Below are 21,958 nucleotides of genomic sequence, written 5' to 3' on the forward strand. Positions count from 1 at the left end.
AAAGAACTTGTCCTCGCCCGATTATGACAACTTATTTTCATTCATACAAAATAACAGCTAATAAAGTCAACTGTCTCAAAAATATCATCTAATATTTCAACACTGCACTGCACTCATCTCTAATCCAAAGATTTCTACATCGTGATATTTTGATATTTTGTTTCTGCTACCGATAAAAAAAATGGCAAAATGAAGAGCACTTGCGGTCTCTCCAGTATGTATGCCTAATGACAAAACATTTGATGAGAAGACTAGAATACAAAGTTCTCTTCCTCCGCAGTAGAATTGAGCAATCTATCTCCCATCTCCCCAAGAGCAGCAGCTGTTGAATCATTTATACCCAATAGATACTGCAAGCGAGACAGATTCTCAGGAGCCGGATCACTATTCAAGTATAAGGTATATAGATCAGCAAGCTCTTCTGGCACTTCCCATGAAACTGGCTGTGAGGGTATTGCTTTGTCACAAGCCAGCAAGTCATTGAGTGAAGAAATCTGCACAAAAGGCAAGAAGCAATCACACCTGGTTATTCATGACAACCAACCTAAAAATCTGTTTAAATCAACATTAGCAAAATTGATTTTGAATCAAGTTGTTTTTTCAAATTCATTTTGGTTAAAATTTATTAAATTTTATTCTGAAATAAAGTATTGATAAAATTTAGTATGAGATTTTCTACAAGTGCCAAAAAACTACTAAAAATTGTTCAAGTCATACCGATTTAGACACAATAAATTTCTTATTGTGAAACGTAAAGATGTAAACATCTACCTAAAATCTTGTTACCCTCACATTCCAACGTGAATTTAGATAATCAAACATGAAGCTTTGAGTATTACTTACCGCGCCCTCGCGATTTCTCTGTCTCAGTAGAGACACTGCCTGAACGAGCGAGTTGGACAGTCTACTTTTTGCAAGCTCTTTAACAACCCCTCTTGCTTTCGCTTTGTTAATGTTGAGATCTGATGGGATTTTTTCAAATACCTCCTCGTCATCAAACTCTCCAGTACCAGATGAGAAAATATCATCCACAGTTTTTTTGAAGAGGATCTCTCTCAAGTTCTGAGATACCATACTGTCCAAATCAACACCGGCTTCCTTAAGTTCCCTTATCTGCTTTATATTGAGCCTCCCTTGAGTTACAGCAGTTTCAATGGCAGCTGCCATTTTTGTAGTGGTGATAGTCTTGATTATTTTCTGAGCATATTCTTGAGGTAAGCCTACTTGCTTCTGGAGGTTATTAAGCTGCTCCACCCTGGCCTTCGTCAACTGTCCATCAGCTAAAATTACCTCAGCTTGTTGCCTAAAAGCTTGCTCAGCTAGACCCCTGTGCACTTCCACTATTTCATTACCACTCAATCCCAGGATCCCACCAAGCTGATTTAGAAGAAGATACTCAGAATCATCTTTCTTTGTAGTGATCTGAGCACCAAATGGAACCCTTGTCACTTCACCAGTTAGACAGAAAAGTAAGTATGTCTTGTAAAGATCAGTCCTATCCCTTTCAGGAAGATCATCTTTAAGAGTAATTTCTGTCTGGCCAGGTTTGCCCAACTTTTCCATAAGATCTTCATTCGGTCTTATTTTCTTGAGTGTCTGAAGTGACTCCCATTCTTCGTCATCCTCACTTTGTGTAATGTCCTCCTCTTTCACAGGTTCTTCAGTTGAAATCTCACTTGGCTCCCCTTTAATGTCCTCAACCAACTTAGTTACAACTAAGGTGTTGAAAGCTATCATCTTCTTTAGCTCTTTTGCAGACTCTGTACGATTTCCAGCTCCTCGTGCCCGTTTTATGTAATTAATAAATATTTTCCTTACCTGTAATGCCAAAAAACACCAGAGTAAAATTTAAGCCTACTCAAATCTTGATAAAAGAGTATTGGGTTTCTTGGTAACTTGATACTCACAGCTTTGCTTGCAATAGACATAGCAACTTCCCTTGTAAGTCGTAAGCCATGTGCAGCTTTTCTTACGTCTTTCTGGATTTCAGCATCATATCCATCAACACCTGATGCAATTGCCTCCTTGACAACCTATCAAAGAAATATGCATTAGAAATAACTCAAAAAACTTTAGAACATTCTGGCAGAGACTGAAACATGTCATGCTAAAACAACATGAAAAGAACAAAACCTTTTCTTCACGTCAACGTCATTAACTAGGTAATTTAGACTTGTACAAGTTTGATTAAGATAATCCAACCAAAAAACAGATTAATAGTAATTAGATACAGGTCTACAAATTGAATAGACAGCCTAAGTAACAACAGTGTATATTTCATGTAAGCTACAAGGTTTATCACCACACTAAAATGCAATAGTTGTAACTTATCATATAATAGAACGACCCTCCAAGGTGAAAACACATCCTCAAACGAGAAATTTTGGTTGGTACAACGGAAAGAAAGAAAGAGAGAAAAGAAAAGAGTGGAAATAGATTGTTTAGAAGGGTGGAAAAGGAAGGAAATATAAGTAAATGGGACCCATATTAAAGAGTTTCTTTACAGCAAATAGAGAGATTTGACCGGAAAGTCATTTTTATCACTGCACCGAAACCAATTCTGCAACATTTAATTGATTATGTGTTTTCTATTTTCGCTACTAGTGCAGGTGCAGCAGCTGCCATAATAATAACCTTCTTTTCTTTGACTGTTAAATAAATCCCCGATCATAATAAACAAATCTTTCTTGTCGAATAATAACAACAACAATAATGATGATAATAGTAATAAATAGTAAAAATTATAATAATAATTCTTAATAATAAATAAATAAAATAATATTAAAAAATCATAAATTAAACAATATCAACAAAAAAAAATTATTTCTATTCAATTCCCACCTATTTCTTTTTAACCAAACAACCTCTATTTTTACCCATTCCTCATCTATCTCTTTCTTTTTCTTCCATTCTCTATTTCTTTCTTTTTCTTCCATTCTCTCTATTTCTTTTTTTTTCCTTACCGAGTATATCCTGAATGAATCTCTTACATGCCTCCTACAACCAGGGTTTTAAATATTATGCTTTTAGAGGCATGGCAGGGTTCAAAGAAGCCCTACCAACTACAGGGACTGTCACAGCAGAGCAGTTAGTGTATCCTGAATGAATCTCTTACATGCCTCCTACAACCAGGGTTTTAAATATTATGCTTTTAGAGGCATGGCAGGGTTCAAAGAAGCCCTGCCAACTACAGGGACTGTCACAGCAGAGCAGTTAGTGTAGCAGCTGTAGCAGACCAAATAGCTGGCTGAACAGCAGCGGTAATGGCACTTCGTTTTAAAAAGGAAATCTACAACTGTAATAGTAGTGAAAATTTTAAAAAGGTTGTGGATTTAGAAGATGATTGATGATTCCTATCTACAAAACTAGTATTTAACTTGTTGGTATTTAGGTGATTGTTTTGTTCAGGGCACCTATGTTTCCAGTAGTTATGAATATCATTAATTTTTAAGTAATATTTATCATAACTATATAAAAAATCCAAAAATAGTGGATATCCTGCTAAAGCTTTTTTACGTCGGACCAAGCCACTATCCAGGATTTAAAATATTCTACAAACAGCTAGCCACCCAACTTGACATGTCAACTATTGTTGACAGTACCATGAACAAGATTAAATAGTATTCTCAGTCTGTTATAATTCATTGATGAATCCTACTTCTGCATAGCAGGAAATATGTAATTTCACTAAGTTGACACCTGAGGGAAAAAGAAATTAGATAGGTAAAAAGAAACATCAACTACCTTTTCAAACATACTGCCACAGATATCTGAATGCACTGCTTCAACAGTCTGTTGAGGTATGCAGAGCATTACACGCAACCTCAACAATGAAGCAACGTCCTCCTCACTGAGCTCCCCGTCAGCTACACATTTCTGAAGCTTTTGCCGATAAATTTCTTAAGAATAACAAACTATCATTAGATTTTGTTATAATCAAATAAATATATAATATTAAAAAAAAACGACAGATACATCATGTAAAATGATAACCACCTTAACAACTGAGAAAGCAGAAACAGAATTGAATATTACATTGCAAGTTTACAATCTTAAGATTTAAGAATTGCACATAAATATAAATTAAGTGTTCAATAATCCAGGCCTCGAATATAATCAACTTCCAAATAACTGCAAACATGATGAGTTTTACCTTCATGAAGTTCACTGGCCTTTTGTGGATCAAAATGAAGTTGATCACATAGATTTTGAAGGAAGGCTGCTTTGCTATCTGCCATATCTAATTCACCATCGGCAGCAGCCTGTGAAAGTTGTTTGCGATATACCTTCGATGTAATGTCAAGTGAAATGGCTTCTGCTTCACGTTTACCCAGTCCAAATATATTTCTTAACTGATTTAGTGCAGCAAGCTGAAACAAATAACAATATATTCAAAATATAATTTTTTATATCAAAGAAACAGTGTTGTCAAGGTCAAGTTTCATATCTTGTATCAATAACAACTCTTTATAGACAGATATCATGGTTTTCAACATTGTTGCGTCTTTGTTCATCTGAATTTTACTCATGAAAGGAAGATTAGAGAACATGTCTATTTCAAAGGGGAATCTTAAGCTTGTACATAACAGTAAAAAAAAAAAAACCACCTGACTTAAAAAATCTTTAAGTTGTTAAGTGTTAAGCAAGGATTTAGGACATTGTTTTATAATGCTAAATGCTCCATTAAGTGAAAATCCAGTAGGCTTGAACCATTAAACAGATACCTTGTACGGAAAATAAATACTGTTGTAGCTGAAATATTTAAAATAAGCATGCACTGAACAATATGGATATGGCAGCATGCACTGAACAACCTGTTCAATCATGCTTTGGTACTACACCAAAAAGAAAGATCAAACATGCGAGACAGTTACGAATGACCATTAAAGCTAAACTGCTAGGCTTCAATATCTATTAAACCAATGGGAGTGTGGAAGACCATAAGTATAGATAATCAATACATCAAACATGATATACTATAGTACCATTTACTTTGTCCAACTAGCCACTGAATATTCCCATTATTTAGAAAATAACTTACTCAATCTGATGTCAGAACATAAATCTGGAAAACACTACTCCACTTTCAAAATAAACTAGTGTATTGAGAGAAGACATGCTAACAAGTTCACACTTAATATCCAATTGTCATGGTCATTTACCTTACTATCTTCCAGGCGACCACCAGACAAAGCATCTGAAACATAAGCCCTGTATAGGAGTTTCAAGTCTTCTATCTTTCTGTCACCATCATACTCACCGCCTATGCCAAAAATGAATTGGTAAACATCAAGAATTAGATTAAAAAGAGCAAAGAACATAGACACCTAATAATCACATCGCTTACCAACTAAAGAAACTGGACCAACACCACGGGCAAAGCGATCCACATTTGGATGATTCTTAAATGAGATAAGTGAATTATTAAATTCCAATACCCCATCAAGCTCCGCAATTGCTTGGCTAACTCCAGGACTGAAAAAGTAATGATCAGATATGGAAAATCCTATTTTTGCATCATTTGTAAAAATTAAAAAATGAATAGTAACTCTAATGAAAAAAAAGTAAGAAAAAGATGTCCAGATTTAAAATTTTAATGTGGAACCATCATTGGTTCAGCAATTAATGAAAACTGGCACTGAACTAATCCCTCGAACAATAATATTTTGAGGCAGAAGAATCATGAATCTTACCCTGCTCTGGTGCGAGATTTAAGTATGCCAATTGCCACTGAAATGTTTTCCTCAACCAATTTCCTTGCGTGCGCTCTAAACAAGTTCTCAGCAAGCTTCAATGAAAAATTTCCTTTAATTATACTATACCAAGGAACTATTTGATAGTGAGACGAAGGGACATAGAAGTTGAAAATTATCTATGACTTATGAAAGAAGAAATAATGAAAATGAACCTCATCAGAGAGGCGACATAAAAGTTGTGCTTCTCTCAGTGCAACAAGTTGTTCTGCATCAATATCTGGCAAGAAATTATTGGTTAGCACTTTCGAAGAAAACCTGATTTAAAACTTATAAAATTTGCTATAGAAAGAATTCATTAATTTCGATTGCAGTAATTCTAGAGAATTAAAGAATAAAATCCAGTATAGCAGATAAATACAAACAAAGTTTAAAGCATAATTTAATAAGAAGTGCATGCAAAACCACAAAAAGGGGGTAACATTCACAGTCATTTCTCCACTACTATACATATTACAGATAGTAAAAGTGTGCCAGACTATCTTCTTGCATTAATAAGCAAAATTTTAAAGCATAAAATTGTGACTTCAGATAGTTGATCAACTTTGTTACAGTAATAGAAAGCAAAGACCAAGAGGAATACTGACTACACATTTACCTCTGCCAACTGATTTCAGCTTGGAAGCATACAAACGCTGTGCATTGTCACGTACAGCAACTTCAATCTGGTAAATAGATTATAGTCAAATGAAAAATAACAAAAAATACTGCAATTGAAATAATGACAATGAGGACAGATAAAAATTATTGAGAAATGTGACCACATTCATGCCAGCGTGCCACTGTTTACAAAAATGGCAAAAGCATTTTATGCAGCAAATTAGTTCTTCCTGCCTAATAAGCGAATGCCCAAAGACAATTATGAGCCTATGCTTCAAATCTTATTACAATTGCATAATAATATCACATTGCACAAGCCAGCATACCATTACCAAATAAGTAACAAATACCTGGGAATCGGTGACCTTGAACACACGCTTCCAAGGTAGAAGGAAAGACGATGCATCTCCAAATACAAGATTTGAAACATATATCAACTTTTGAAATGCCTGCACTGAAGACTCCAACAATGGTCAAGCTCCAAGTATCCACTATTCATCTAAATGGTATTGCCACCAACCCTTTAAGATAACATTACAACACAACAAACTTACCCGGCGTTGCTCAGCATCAGCTTCACGATCTCCAACTTCCAGCCTTTGCCTGAAAATTTTCCTCCCAATCTAGGGAATCAACAAGAACCAAACCAGTAAGACACAGACCGCTTCCACTCTCACAATAACACACATCTCTCTCCACATATGCACATAAAATAAAAACAAAAATACCTCCACGTGCATAGCAGCAGCATCCGGGTCATCAATTCCCAGAGAATTTTTGAAGGCAACAATCCTATCAACCTCGTCACCTTTAAGTTCCTCACCAACAGGAGGAAACACAGAAAAGACAAACCTGAACCACACGTTATAAACAAATTAATCATTCAGTGAAAAAAAATTAAACAGCCAAATATCATATAACTCAATACTCCTACACGTTAACAAGTATAACTCATTAATAATGACAATAATAATAATTTGTATACCTACAGAATATATCATAAATTTCAACTTAAATGATAGCAACAACACTAGTTTGTCACTCACTCGGAATATATATCACAAATCTCAGCTTTGAATGCCTCGTCTTGCTTGCTCACACCATACCTGGAAAATTAACCAATACAAAATCAACCACTCTAGCAGGAACAAAATTACCAGAGAAAAAATGAACGGTCATTTTTAGAAACGGAAGCTAACTTCAATGCAATGGCATCAATCTCCTCCTTCTTCAACTTCGAAGGGTCGTCGAACGCGGCGACATAGTTGTGCAAATTCACGGCGGCGACTTGCGGAGCCGACGCGTTGAGAGCGTACGCCGCAGCGCCTCCAGCTGCTCCGAGAGCGACAGCTCCACCGAGCGCGGCATAGCGATTACCGCCGAAGCGGGAGCCGAGGCCATAGCCGGCAGCCACAGCGCCAGCGACGACGATGGCGGAGGTGGCGAGTCTGGCGGGAGGCGAGAGCTTGTCGACGAGGACCTCGATTCCCTTGAGGTCCTTGGGCGGTCGCTGCTGCTGCGGTGGCGGCGCCGAAGGAGGAGCGGAGGCAGTGTCGGAGGAACAGCGAGGAAGGGAGACTCTGAAACGACGTCGTCTGGAGTGGAAGGGAGAGGGCAAGAGAAGAGGGCGTTGGGTGTGGGAAGAGGTGAGGGTGGAGAGGTTCATGGTTTTTCCCTCTTAAACGACGTCGTAAGAAGAAGAGGGGAGAGTGGAGTGCAGTGGTGATTATAGGGTTTAACGAAAAGAGGGAGAAGAAGAGAAGATAGAAAGAAGGGTAGATTTGTAGATAACGTCGTTATTGGGTTGGGTTGGGCTATTCCTCGTTTATAATCTTATGAACAAGCTAAATCCTACACCTACACGTGGCACATCAACACTTATTCTAAAGTTTTTGGGTACCCTCGCATTTGCGTGCGTATATTTAGACAAGACTCAACCATTAAATAAGGTAGAAGACTCAACTTTTTCTAATTCTTTTACAGATTTCTACTAATTCAGTGCAATATATTTCTGGTGTTAAAAAGTGTTCTTTAACACTTTTAAATATTATATTTAGTTGAGAGAATGAAACTTTAAACTACAATCAACAATATGACTTTAGTCATTTATTTAAAGTGTTCAATATGACTTTAGTGATTTATTTCAAAATGGAATATTCCACACAAGGTTTATTTGAATAAATGATTATTAGATTCTAGGGAAGAACGTGAATAATATCTTCTTCCCATTTCTAATATTGTTTCTATAATTAGAGATTAGTGGACTATTTCTAATATTTTTTTCTATAATTATATATTATTGGAATATGAAAGATAAAGAAAATGTCAGCTATAAATATATTTTTTTTACACAATCTGTATTATATATGTTTGAAATACCTAAATCTATAACATTTCAGTTATGCAATATGCAATGTAAATATCACTTAAATATAGTAAAATGTTTTATACATGATCGAGATGTCCTAAATCATTTAAATATAGATTTTGTACTTAATATTAGACTAATACAACCATTAACTAGTATATGTGTTAATTTAGATTTACTATCCATCACTAATCTAAATATTTAATAACATTTATTATTTTCAAATGTTATTATTAAATGTTGAACTTATCTTCTTTTGCAATTCCTGCCCATTCTTACTTAAGAACTCTTAGGAACTAACATAAAAAAAAGGATAAAAATAAAATAAAATTTCAACCTACATAACAACAATTGTTTTATAAATAACTACTAATGTATGGTTATGATTACTTATCCAAAGTTTAATTGCGAACATAAGTGAGCATATGAACAAGTGTATCAAGTTTAATTCAATTCTTCAAGTGATTGCAATTGATATTTTCTTGTTATTATAAAGTATAATAGGATCTTTTAAATCATGATCTAAACCTTTGGTTGAGAACTACAACGCAATTATTTAAATAAAACATAGCCAAATATGAACTTTTTTGCTAAGATACTAAGAGTATAATATTTTCAAAAATATATTAACAACGTTGTTGGAGTAGTGTTCATAATGTACTCTGAGGTGTGGAGTGCGAAAATGGCTAGTTGGTGTTTGCGGGTGCCATTGTTTCCTTTGCTCAGGAAAGCTCCCTTTACAGTAGCACCCGCTTTTGGGAAGAATAAGAGAAGGACACGATTCCATTGCTGTTGTTCTACTTCTTCACAGTCATGGCAACCTTCACGAAAGAAAAAAGTTGTAATGCGCGTTGCATATGTTGGCACCAATTACCGAGGTCCAATTTCCTAGCATACCCTGTTGTTCCTATCTTTGTTTAAAGCACCAATATTCTCGTACTACGATGCCCTTTTTCGTCTCGTGTCTAATTTCTTGTTTGCTTGTTTGTTTTTCACTCTTCATTCAGGTCTCCAAATGCAGCACGATGAACATTTTCTCTCCAGTATGATTCTTTTTGCTTGTCCTTATTGCTCTATGCATATGGGGTTGAGAAGAGAAAGAACAAGACTTTTTTTTTTTTTTTTGAGTCTAAGATGTTTGTAGAAATGCTCTACCTAGGGAGGGGGAGGAATGAAATTTATTTAAAAAGTAGTTTCTTTTTTTTAATTTGAAGGATTCTTGAAAATTTAGTAAAAACTTGTTACTTTTAAATCTTTTACTCTTCGTGTTTGGTGTCAACGCATTAGTGACTAGGAAGTACTGTGTGTTCCAGGAGTACTAACAAAAACATACTACAAAATCATGAAGAAAGAGTGAAATCATACAATTTTGTGATTTTCAAAAAAAATTAGCTAATAATAAAGGAGACGATTAAGAGAGTAAGTTAAAGAGTGTGTTATTAGCATTTCTCTTATCTGTATTGGCTGTATAATGTAAATTTGTAGAGTACATGTGTGGTTCAATCCACCTAGCTAGTTGGGTCGACCGTTTCTAAAGTGTTGTGATTTAAAAAAAATGAAGCTATTGAGAAAGAACTAGAAACTGCCGTATTCAAGGCTGGTGGCATTCGTGAAAGTAATTTTGGGGATCTGCAGAAGATTAAATGGGCTAGAAGCAGCCGGACTGACAAAGGAGTAATTTGTGAACTGTCGTTTTGATTTGTATTGTGTACTATTCTGATTTTGGTGCATATGTAGTCTGATTTTTCTATTTGATGCTGTCTATATATTAGGTTCACTCTCTTGCAACAATCGTATCCTTTAAAATGGAAATCCCGGAGAATGCTTGGAATGGAGACCCTTATGGCTTTGGCCTTGCAAATTATGTTAACTCTTATCTTCCCTTTGATATCAAAGTTTTAAGCATTTTGCCCTCACAAAGGTAAGGCTTGGAATGGATATCATTTTTCAGTATTCATAATATGGAGTAATCTCTGAACTGAAATCTGTTGTGATGTGAACATTTTATATAATGATAATGTACTGCATATCATATTTCAATTTTTAATGATAGACTTGTGAGGTCCGGCTGCTCTTTGGTGGTCCCTTTCTCTAATTATTTGATTTATGTCTTTGACCTAGGAGCTTTGATCCCAGGAAGGAATGTGCTTGGCGAAAGTACTCCTACCTTCTTCCTGCTGAAATTATTGGTATTCAAAGCGATTCCAGCAATGATGAAATTGATTACCACATATCAGAGTTCCATGATATTCTCAATGTATTTGAGGTGTGGTATTCTAGTCTCACTTTCCCTCCCTTATCTGTTAAAAGAAAAACCTCCATTTATTTTGGTTCTTAATTACTAATGCTACTCCGTCTGTTTCTTTTTAAGTGTAGTTTAAGTTTATTTTCGACAAACCATGAATTGTAAACAATGTTCTTGATCTTAACAAGGTATTTATAAGATTTTCTATTTTACCCTTTTCGTTTTTACATCACAATAAATACATATATGCAAAAGATTAGGTGAAGAGTCAAAGAGTACAGATGACAACAAAGTAATTATTATTGTGATAAATTTTAAAAATGACAGTTAAACTGAAACAAAAATCTTTCAAAAGTCTGTGAATTGAAAAGAAACAATGAGAGTAGTAATGAATATTTTTTTCCCCTGTTATTAGTTAATTTCTGATGGTTCATACATGTATTAATATATCACATTATTGTCTCCTTCCTTACCCAACATTTTGTATGGACCCAGCAGTTAGTTTAAAAGCGTAACATAAACAAAACATTCACTAGTTCTTCCTCTTTCTGTTATCAGTTTAACTAGATGGTTTTTTAGTTGGGACATGGATGCCAGATGGCTGTGTTTCCTGAAAGTGTGCTAGAAATTTTAGATTTTTGACTATATTAGGATCAGGCTTTCTGATATTTTATGTTGTTTCTCTGATATTAGTGTTACTATCTATAATTGTCTTTCATAGGGGGAACATCCTTTCCATAACTATACGGCTAGGGCTAAGTACAGGAAACATTTTCCTAATAAGCAATTGTCATCAAAGAGTGTAGAGAGGTTGCCACCATATGAGTCTGAATGTGAGTACAGTGATGAGGAAGAAAATTTTGAAATTGACGAGGCATTTACAGAAAATATAGAGTGCCGAAGCCAGAAGTGTTCAGAAACTCATAATTTTGGTAAACCTGTTGTTGGCTCTAGCAATAAGAATGGAAATAGATTGCCTGGCCAAGACTCTAGATTGGTTGCTCGTGCTAGATGGTTATATGAACCTGATGAAGCAGACAGATTAAGTGCTTCCCATTTCAGAAAAGTTTTTCAGTGCTCTTGTGGAAAGCTGGAAACATCACTGGGATATAATTACATAGAGATATCCATACAGGGAGAGTCATTCATGTTGCATCAGGTATTTCTTATCTTTGCCCCATATTAGTCCTCTCTAACTTTTTTATTCTTAGAGAATACCCCAGGATTAAGGTTCACATGCATAGACACTAGTATGCATTTTTGTTGTAAACTTTTTATGCTTTACTTGTATTGATTTATGAAAATTCTGGATAACTTAGCCCCCTTTGATCTAAGCAATTTATTATACCCACAGTATTTAATGAAGTTGATTTTATTTCCTAGTTGCTATTTGATTACTTAATATGAAAGTTGATATTCTGACAAATGATGAAGTTGCATATACTATTGCAATACCTGGTTATTCAGTAAGGATCATGATTGACCAACTAACCTCTATTTGCTTGTTTTAGTCATGGCATGATCTGTCAAACCTTAAATGAGATTTTGGCATCCACTGTCATTTTGTTTCCATGTATTGAATTAAATTGTTGATGTATTCTGCTTCCTTGTTTTTATAACCTTTGTGATTTGACCTTTTATACTCTAACCAGATAAGAAAAATGGTTGGGACAGCAGTGGCAGTTAAACGCAAGGTACTGCCAAAAGATATTATAAAGCTATCACTGGCAAGGTTCTCAAGAATTATACTACCCCTTGCACCTTCAGAAGTTCTAATATTAAGGGGAAACCGATTCTCAATAAGAACAAGGCCAGGAAATGTGACAAGGCCTGAAATGCAGGCAATGGTGGAATCAGAAGAAATTAACAAGGCAGTGGATGGCTTTTACACATCAGTTATGCTACCTCAAGTTTCAAAATTTTTGGACCCATCAGGATCTCCCTGGGAAGAATGGATTGAGAAATTGGATGCTTACACAAGCATACCAAATGATCAGCTGGATGAGGTCAGGAAGGCTTGGAATTTGTTACAAGAAAATCTCGAAAGTAGAACCAGCATTCAGAGGAGGTGATTGTTCTTCCTATTCTGAATTTGGTTGCTTAACCCCTCAATTAAAGTTTCCATGGGCTAGCACCTGAATTTTTCTATTCTGCTCTTGCTATTAGGTGAAGAAGGAATTCAATACTTTTGTTCTGATTGTCCTGCGCTATTTATTCAGCCTACTTGGTCTTGGATCTATCAATGGATAATCATGTTTGCTCAATACTTTTAGTTCTGAAAGAATTTATAGTCAAAGATGAGTTTTAATTATTTGGTTTGAATGCCCTGTGGAAATGATTCCTGAAGAATTCATCAAGTTGAACATATGAGCAATAAATGACAACTTCAGAGGCTGAAAATTTCTCTAGTCAATGATAATAACCTTAGCTACATACAAACAGATTGAATAATCTCTCATACTGAGTTAGAGATGAGGGTTGATTTCTGACCAATAATAAAAGAAGAAATTGCATTAGATCCTCAACGGTCATTCTAAATATATTCTCACCTTCTCTAATTTTAAAATAAATGCACATCTCAATTATATTTTTAATAAAATGATTTACACATTTTCTAATTTTAATATGGAAAGTTTTTTTTTAATGTTTTGAACTAATGACATTTGTTTTTCTTATATATTTAATAAAGTGACACTTACATCTATTATTTTATTTTAAAATAACATATTTCTAAAACTTTTAAAAAATTAAAAAAAATATAAAAATATAAAAACTAAAGAATTTTCTTATAAACAAAAAATTAATGATTTTATTATATAGATTATTTTTTTTCCATTTTTTCCAGTGTCTTAACTGATATCATTGTGAGGTTAATTCATGATTTTCAAAAACTTGTGTTGTATGACTACCATGTGTGCAAACTTATCCGATCAACCATGGGCACAATATCACATTTGAGGAAAATCTTTATAAGAAAAAAATTACATTATATATCCCTTATGTTATTAATAAAGTAGTAATCATACTCTTTATTATGTTCATATTTGTAATAAAATTATATGTAAATAGAATACTAATTTAATCATTATATTATTTATTTTTATATGATTTTTTTTTTTACAATTTGATAAGACAAGTGAATATATATTTTTCATAAATTATACTTAAACCATTAATTTTTTTCGTTTAAAAAAATTATTTTTTTTGTCTATTTTAGAACTGAAAAAAAAACGTGGTGTCATTAGAATGTATTTCTTCCCAGTATGACAAAATTTCAATGTAAATCTATAACTAATATTAATTTAAACATTCATTATAATAATACAAGAATAGCAAAGCAACCAAATTTACACAACTAAAAACAGGAGTATCAAAATTGCACAATTGCAATTAATAATTTTTTTAAGAAAATACAAATCCAATTAAAAAAAATCCTTGAAACACCTAGTAATTAATTAATTAAACCGAAAATTAAAATAGAGCGAAAGAAAAAGTACGATAATTGCACTATTTAACGTGAGCGTACCACGAAGATGTTATGTTGGCAGTGCATAGCATAATAGATTGAGTTGAAAGAAAGTTTGGAAAATGATGAGTAACTGTGTTTCTTCTTCTCCTCACTTTCTTTCAGTTCCAACTCGTGTAAGACAGAGCAAAAGATCCACTTTGGTAGCAATGTTATTCCCTTCTTGTTCTTTGCCATATCTGCTTCTGCCTCCAACTGTTTTCAATTGCTTCTGCTCTTCCACTCACTCTCTTCCAACCCCTTCTAACAAATGGGAACCTTTCCTCAAGAAAAAGGTTGTAATGAGGGTTGGATATGTTGGAACAGATTTTAGAGGTAACCCTCTAGCCCTTTTCTTTCTTCTTTCAAATTTCATTTCTTTTTTTAAAATCTGGCTAATTTGATTTCATGGGGTTATTTGCAGGCCTGCAGATACAACGGGATGAACACACATTATCCAGTAAGACCATTTTTCTCTATTATCTTGTTGGTTATGGTAGAAAATCTCCCATTAAAGTATTAGTTCTTGTTTGAAAATTGAAATTATGAAGATGGATGTAGCTCATTAATGTAGGCAAGTGTTTTTGGAATTTGGAATCATGTTGTGTTATGAATATGGCCTAACAGGTACTGTGGTGAAATTCAAATGTGTGTTTGTTATTTGAATTTATACATAGTTTGATTCTTTAAAGTAAACTCTGACTGCTGGCATATATATACTTAAGCCTATGTGTGTGAATCAATGGAGTGTTGCTAAAGTATTAGAATTTTGACATGATGTAGCTATTGAGAAAGAACTGGAAACTGCGATTTTCACTGCCGGTGGCATGCGTGATAGTAATTTTGGGGACTTGAACAAAGTGAAATGGGGCCGCAGTAGCAGAACTGATAAAGGAGTGAGTAACCTTCTTGAAGTTCTTGTTATTCCTTTTATGAATTGGTTTTGTTGTTGTTATTGTGTTTTTACATATCTTCATTTTTTTCCCACTTGTATGATTTGCTTGTGTAGGTCCACTCTCTGGCAACAGTGATATCCTTTAAGATGGAAATCCCTGAGAATGCATGGAAAGGTGATGACTATGGCATTGCGCTAGCAAACCGCATTAACTCTTATCTTCCTTATACCATCAGAGTTTTTAGCATTCTGCCTTCAACGAAGTAAGATATCTCTGGCTGGTTATATATATACATTGTAATGCTTGATTTCTTGAGGTTGTTTCATAATTGAATTTCTCTTCTCGTATGCTGATTGGTATGCATACGTACTTGTGGTTCGATAGATTAAATGATTTTTTTTCCTGCATCTCATTATTTGTCCATTCTTAATGATATTTGATTAGGGATGCTACCCTAACATTTGTCACTAGGAAATTGATAATGTTAATATAGGAAAATTAATTTACAATTGACTGCTCAACTACGATCTTAAAGGATATATGAGCTCTTACTTCTGAACCCACTTTATAAGTACACGTGACGTGACACATCTATGTCTGCTTCTATTCAGTATGAAAATTGAAAGCCCAATTTGTTTCACAAATCATGCAAGTGTTATACAAATCCTGTATGCTTAGTTATGTATATAATTAAAAATGTTCAGATTAAATTGTCATCCGTGGGAAAATTATAACAGCAACCAAAGCCATTTCCCCACCGTGTGGGAATAGAACTAACCGGTGGGATTATGCACAAAGAAAAAAAAATATTTTCTTTCGGACTATTGGTACGACTTATGTTTTTTTAGATGACTCACAAATTGCAAGTGTTCCTTGATTTTCAATTACTGCTGCTCTCTTACAGTTACTTATAGCTTTATAGTTTTGGCTTGTTTTAGGAGATTTGATCCTAGAAGGGAGTGCAATTTGCGGAAATATTCTTATCTCCTCCCTGCTGATATAATAGGAATCCAGAGTCATTTTAGCAAGGATGAAATTGATTTTCATATTTCAGAGTTCAACAGTATACTTAATGTTTTTGAGGTATACTCATTTTCATTTATGTTTTTGTTTAGTTGCTGAATGGTTTTTCCTGACATAAATTCTCTAGTATAGATCTCAGTTTCTATCAAGTGCTGCTTCTAACTTTATTTGCTGTATTTTCAATCTGTGTATAGGCCAAACCTAATTGTAATGGGCGATTGTTTATGTATTGTTAACAAGAGAAGAAGATCATTGATACACAATGTTTAGAGCTAATTAAAATAACACATTCCGGAGGTTTGTTGTAATTAAGCTGTATTTTCTCCTTTTTTATGTTACACAAAAGTCTCTAATTTTTGTGACCTTGTTACAGTTGCACTCCCTCCTTGCAAATGGTGTTAGCTCCATTTAGAATAAATTACTGAGACACCCTTTAAAGCTTGATGTAATTACACCAACACAAAATTTCTGAACTTTTCTGATCTGGTTATAGTTGTATCCCTCCCTAGCAAACAATGTTAACTTTGTTTACTATTCACATTATGTGATCTGCACGTGATTTTTAATGAAGTTTTTAATGTAAAAAGTGTCATTATCTCCTTCATTAAACAACCATGGCCCTGCAGTTTGAAGTATTGGACACCTTGTGCGTTTTCTCCTTCACTATATTTGTGGACAATCTGTTTTCTCTGTTTGTAGTAGGTATTTTTGAGAGGGATTTTTTAATTCTGGGCTGGGTCAATGGTGGCGATTTTCAAAATTTGTAATGCATTTTGTTTGAACAATGTTTTGTAAGAAACATTTGTGGTCCATATATGGCATTCTACCACAGGATATGAGACAGAGGTATTGTATGTTAGTTTTGTAAAATATAGGGGGTACCTGTATAATATTTGTAAAACATAGAATACTTGTGAAATAATTTTAATCGTTCAAGGGGTATGTGTGAAAACTAATTGAAAAAAATAGTGATTTTAAAGGAGTCATATATATAGTAGGGGAGGCTAAAGTAATGATTTTAAAGTTGTAATTGGCTCTAATTTTTAAAATCAGGTATTTATTTACTTTTTGTATTCGCTGATGTTATTATTGCAGGGAGAGCATCCTTTCCATAATTATACTGTTCGATCTAAGTACAGGAAAAAATACCAAGTAAGGCAATCATCTGGAAGTGATGTCATGTCAGACAGATTAGGATCATCTAGTTTGGCATCAGGTTTTGAATCAGAGAGTGACGACAGTGATGATTATGATTTTGTGGATGGCAGTCCAACCACATTAAGTGATAAGGAAGAGAGCCACAAGCCTCCAGAGTCTAGTGAATCCAATGGCTTGAGTAGTCAAAACTCTAATGTAGTAGTTCGTGCAAGATGGCTACACGAACCAGATGAGAAAGATAGATTAAATGCTTCCCATTTCAGAAATGTTTTTCGTTGTTCTTGTGGGAAGTTGGAAACATCTATGGGATATGATTATGTAGAGATCCATATATGGGGGGACTCGTTCATGTTACATCAAGTAAGTCTTAGTTGATTCTGACTCCTAAGAGTTTAATTTTGACACACTGTTAATTTAAATCTTTATTACATGACTGGTGGTCCTTTATGATATGACCATTCATAACCTTAATTTTTGCGTGCCTATAGGACATAATTCAAATAGGATTTGTTTCTTCATTCTTGGAATTTGACTAGTGGTCCTTTATGACTTCAACACTGGGGTTTCTTAACTGGACACTTCGGTGTGTTTGCTGCATTCATACATTCTTCTCTTGAAATATTTAGTATTCTGATAACCAGTTCTACATTGGGTATCTAAACACTGTAAAGGGCTGTACATTGGGCACTTTTCTATTCAAATAACAAAATATAGCTTTATGCACTTCTTGGTTCCGATGACCTGTTTTACATTAACCTTAATCACACAATCACACTAACTGAATGACTAATCAGATACGCAAAATGGTTGGGACTGCTGTGGCTGTAAAGCGCAAGTTAATCCCAAAAGACGTCATTTCGGTGTCACTCAACAAGTTTTCACGGATTGTCCTCCCACTTGCTCCACCAGAAGTTCTGATTTTGAGGGGAAATGCTTTCAAAATGAGATCAAAAGCTGGAAACTTTACACGGCAAGAAATGGTGTCTATGGTTGAATCAGAACAAATTCTCAAAGCAGTTGATGAGTTCTACACGTGTGTTGTCTTGCCTGAAGTGTCGAAGTTCCTAGACTCATCAAACTCTCCTTGGGAAAAATGGGTTGAGAATTTGGAAAACTATTCAAGCATTCCAGATGGTGAGTTGGATGAAGTCAGAAAGGCTTGGAAGACATGGAGGGAAAATTTCAGGGTAAAGTCAGCGTCAGACACACAGTGAATCATGGTATACATGTCCTATTTGTACCCACATTTTATCTGTTCTGCTTTGTGGGCCAACTGCATTTTCTTTTCTTGTTCTGCTTGCTTGATCAAATCATCCATGGCCATTCTTATTGTTTGCCAAGATGTAGTGTAGGGAATGAAAATCATGCCACATTTAGTCAAGTCAATTGAACACAGCTACATGCAAAGCTGTGTAGATAATGAAGTTTTGTTTTCAATTGCTAATTGCTAACTAAATTCCTTTTCCATTTCAGTGGGATGAAATGAAAGGCTACACAAGCCAAGCCAAGCCTATGCACCACTCCATCGCTCTCAAGAAAGGTATGGCTGATTCTAACTTTCCAGTTTCCACCATATGTTACATGCACAGACTATATATGAGATATGTGTAATTTGAATCATTAAAAATAAGATAAAATGAGCATGTTATTTGATAAGTTTCGTGAAAATTGCAAAGAAAAGGAGACAATAAGTCGTTCCTATGGTCCCAGGAGAATTTTCTTACGTTCTATTCAGTATTAAATCAGCTCTTTTCTTAGAGTAACAAAGTTTTCCCTTTACGTAAGAGTACCATTTTGAGTGTTTGAACTTTGAAGAGTTGCTGCAAAGGGTTCTCAGCTATGCTCAAACTTACCATTTCAGCTACATACCTCTTGCAGGACCAATTGGGGATGCGAATAGGTTAGTCAATCCATTGGATGCCTACAGGGTATCCTGTTATAGCCTCTCTCGTGTATGTGACTTGACCTTTGTTCATTTTTTAAATGAGTTAGGTTAATTTGTACTTTTAAGCTCATATAGCTAAAATTTCATTACAAGCTTCTTTTTGTAGAGACCAAACTATTTTTTATTGACGACAGTTCTATCCGATCCAGGTATAATCACTGGGGACGATTAAATTCTCTTTTAAAATATTTAATACAATGCACATCTAAAGTTTAAACTTGAGAAAACTAGTAAAGTAGATCTACACTTTCAGTAGTTCATATTATTGAATGTTTACAAAGTTACTTTCTCTCAATGACTGATTTATTTAGATAAACTAATATATACCTACTATATTACTACTATTTGTAAACATAACTGGTAGAAATTGAATCATCATACTCAAAATGTCCACTGTGTGAATGGATGGATAGAAATAGAAGATGTGAATCAAAGTAAGAAATAGCATGGAAATAAACATTTTTAGTTAGAAAAGTATTGAACAAAACAACAAGTGAAGGAAAATAGACGAAAAATAAGATAAAAAATAGTGGATCTTGCATATATTAATTTATCAACTCATTTTTCTTAGTCAAAACAAACTCACATTTTTATTTTCCACCTATTTCTCCTCACCAAACAAAGAGTTCATCTTTTTGTTATGAACTATAGGAACTAAAAATTCATAAATTTATTTTATTTGTGTAGATAATTATAGGACAATCAGTGGATAAGAAGCAAGGAACTGATATTTGTATTATTTGCACCTGCTGAAAACTTGGGAATTTTTTTGAAAATAAAGCCATTCATCTCATATTTACTGAAATAAACTATTTGGCTTGCTGTTTGGTGCGTACCTATCATCCATGGAACATGTTTTATGTCCCAAACTAGCATTGAAACAAGATATTTCTGTCCCTTCAACTTCGTAAAAAATCCAACAGTAAATTACTACTAATCATACAATTCTTGAAGGCAAGTTTAGTCTTAACTTGGAACTAATATTCTTGTACTAACCCAGGGATTTTCAATATTTATTGAAAGCACTAGTAGTTAATTAACAGGAGGTACTATTATTACACGCAACAAGAAAGATCAAAGTTTATTTTTACATATATAGCTAAAGACATAGGAGTCCATGCTTATTTCTGGTGATCCCAAGCAAGAAAAGGTTTAGAGGAAAAGAGATAGTACTACATATAGAAGAACCAAACTTTATATATAAGCTGATCTGGAAATTCTTCATGGGCGTGAACCAGAGACCTTGCGTGGCAGTTGGGGGGGTGTTTCTGGCACCTTCAAGTCACCACTTGAAGGAGGAGCTGGTGCACTGTTACAAAACAACCCATCTAATTTCAACCATGAACATAGTTATTTAGGATTAAACAGAATTATATATATATAAGTATATTTTTAATTCTTTTAGGATTTGATAAAGAGTAAACCCTTACTTGGTTTCTGAATCTGTGAGATATTGTCATATTAATCTATTGGAATTAGAAAAATATCAAATAAATCTCTCAATTGAAATCTGTCTATCAGAATAGTTTCCTGCTGTTATATCTGTTAGAGATTATATATAATAATGGTTGTAACTAAGTAATAATAAATTGTATATTTCAAATGAAAGTAATTTTAACTTCAGGAAGTATTATGACAATCTCTCACACATTCATAAACCAAATGGAGTTACTTCATTGTAAGAGGCGTTGTTGAGAAAGGTAGTTACTTACTTGGGAGCAACAGAGGGACTGATGAGAAGCATAGCCATGCAGAACAGGCATTGAAGAAACCAAAAAAATTTCATGTTTGCGTTTCCTCGAGGATGTGAAAATGTGTGAAGGCAACACTTGCATGGGATCGATGAATGTCTTGTGTTTATTATATATATATATATATATATATATATATATATATATATATATATATATATATATATATATATACACACACACACACATATGTATATCGTTTCTGGTGTTCCTGTCTACCTAGGGTGACTTGACTTGATAATCACAGCAACTCAAAGTAATTTAAAATTGATGAATTTCAACAAAATTAATTACAACTTGTTGTCTTGTTCAATTATTGTATTTATCCTTTTCAATTCAAACTAACTCTATCAGTACGTCAGATTTAATTATTTAAATTTTAAATTCTGCAATTTAGTGTTTAAGCTTTTCTTCTACTTTTGTTCCCTTTTTCACCCACTTTGAACTCATTTGTTGTTATTCAGTAGTGTCTTAGAATTGACTTATGTGTTGTTATTAAAGTATAAAGAACTTTTTAATCTGAACTTATATGTAAGATAAAAAACTTAAAATGTAAGATTAACTTTTTTAGCTTCCTTAGTTCAATAACTCAATCCTAATTATACCAATTTTGGATTTGGTTGAATATCAATTACACAATTGTAAAAGGGGACTAAGGATAATTGTTTGTGATGCTTATGGGGTTATCTTTTTAAGTAGAAAAACTTATCTTTT

At 34.0% G+C, this 21,958-nt stretch overlaps 3 protein-coding genes and 1 long non-coding RNA gene across 6 annotated transcripts; 2 read left to right on the forward strand and 2 right to left on the reverse strand.

The window, feature by feature from the left end:
• Positions 1 to 8,176, reverse strand: TIC110 (translocon at the inner envelope membrane of chloroplasts 110). The gene is made up of 15 exons (XM_068633230.2): positions 7,553 to 8,176; positions 7,400 to 7,459; positions 7,082 to 7,205; positions 6,908 to 6,976; positions 6,704 to 6,802; positions 6,352 to 6,418; positions 5,909 to 5,973; positions 5,694 to 5,788; positions 5,348 to 5,475; positions 5,163 to 5,263; positions 4,154 to 4,370; positions 3,745 to 3,899; positions 1,908 to 2,033; positions 844 to 1,818; positions 1 to 494 (listed from the first exon to the last, which is right to left on the reverse strand). Exons 1-15 carry the CDS (start codon positions 8,017 to 8,019, stop codon positions 252 to 254), a joined length of 2,991 nt encoding a protein of 996 aa, XP_068489331.1. The 5' UTR covers positions 8,020 to 8,176; the 3' UTR covers positions 1 to 251.
• Positions 8,177 to 9,117: 941 nt separating this feature from the next.
• On the forward strand, positions 9,118 to 13,366 carry LOC137823417 (putative tRNA pseudouridine synthase). Its single transcript, XM_068628535.2, has 8 exons — positions 9,118 to 9,599; positions 9,729 to 9,764; positions 10,283 to 10,395; positions 10,494 to 10,642; positions 10,843 to 10,987; positions 11,688 to 12,125; positions 12,619 to 13,034; positions 13,133 to 13,366. The coding sequence occupies exons 1-8, from the start codon at positions 9,377 to 9,379 to the stop codon at positions 13,134 to 13,136; spliced, it is 1,524 nt and encodes a 507-aa protein (XP_068484636.1). The 5' UTR covers positions 9,118 to 9,376; the 3' UTR covers positions 13,137 to 13,366.
• A 1,138-nt stretch (positions 13,367 to 14,504) lies between these two features.
• Positions 14,505 to 19,720, forward strand: LOC137823419 (Pseudouridine synthase family protein). Of its 3 annotated transcripts, XM_090293640.1 has the most exons (10): positions 14,505 to 14,807; positions 14,896 to 14,931; positions 15,255 to 15,367; positions 15,481 to 15,629; positions 16,306 to 16,450; positions 16,585 to 16,687; positions 17,486 to 17,908; positions 18,343 to 18,768; positions 19,022 to 19,088; positions 19,427 to 19,720. In XM_090293640.1, the coding sequence occupies exons 1-6, from the start codon at positions 14,555 to 14,557 to the stop codon at positions 16,624 to 16,626; spliced, it is 738 nt and encodes a 245-aa protein (XP_090149766.1). In that variant the 5' UTR covers positions 14,505 to 14,554; the 3' UTR covers positions 16,627 to 16,687; positions 17,486 to 17,908; positions 18,343 to 18,768; positions 19,022 to 19,088; positions 19,427 to 19,720. The 3 variants fall into 3 exon arrangements, with proteins under 3 accessions (XP_090149766.1, XP_068484637.1, XP_090149765.1); XM_068628536.1 differs by lacking the exon at positions 16,585 to 16,687; XM_090293639.1 differs by lacking the exons at positions 16,585 to 16,687; positions 17,486 to 17,908.
• A 759-nt stretch (positions 19,721 to 20,479) lies between these two features.
• On the reverse strand, positions 20,480 to 21,395 carry LOC150025693 (uncharacterized). Its single transcript, XR_016514656.1, has 2 exons — positions 21,206 to 21,395; positions 20,480 to 20,802 (listed from the first exon to the last, which is right to left on the reverse strand). It is a non-coding gene; the product is annotated as an uncharacterized LOC150025693 (long non-coding RNA).
• Between the last annotated feature and the right edge of the window lie 563 nt (positions 21,396 to 21,958).

Source organism: Phaseolus vulgaris, chromosome 8 (genome assembly GCF_051622355.1).
Source record: "Phaseolus vulgaris cultivar YP4 chromosome 8, ASM5162235v1, whole genome shotgun sequence".
NCBI lineage: Eukaryota > Viridiplantae > Streptophyta > Magnoliopsida > Fabales > Fabaceae > Phaseolus > Phaseolus vulgaris.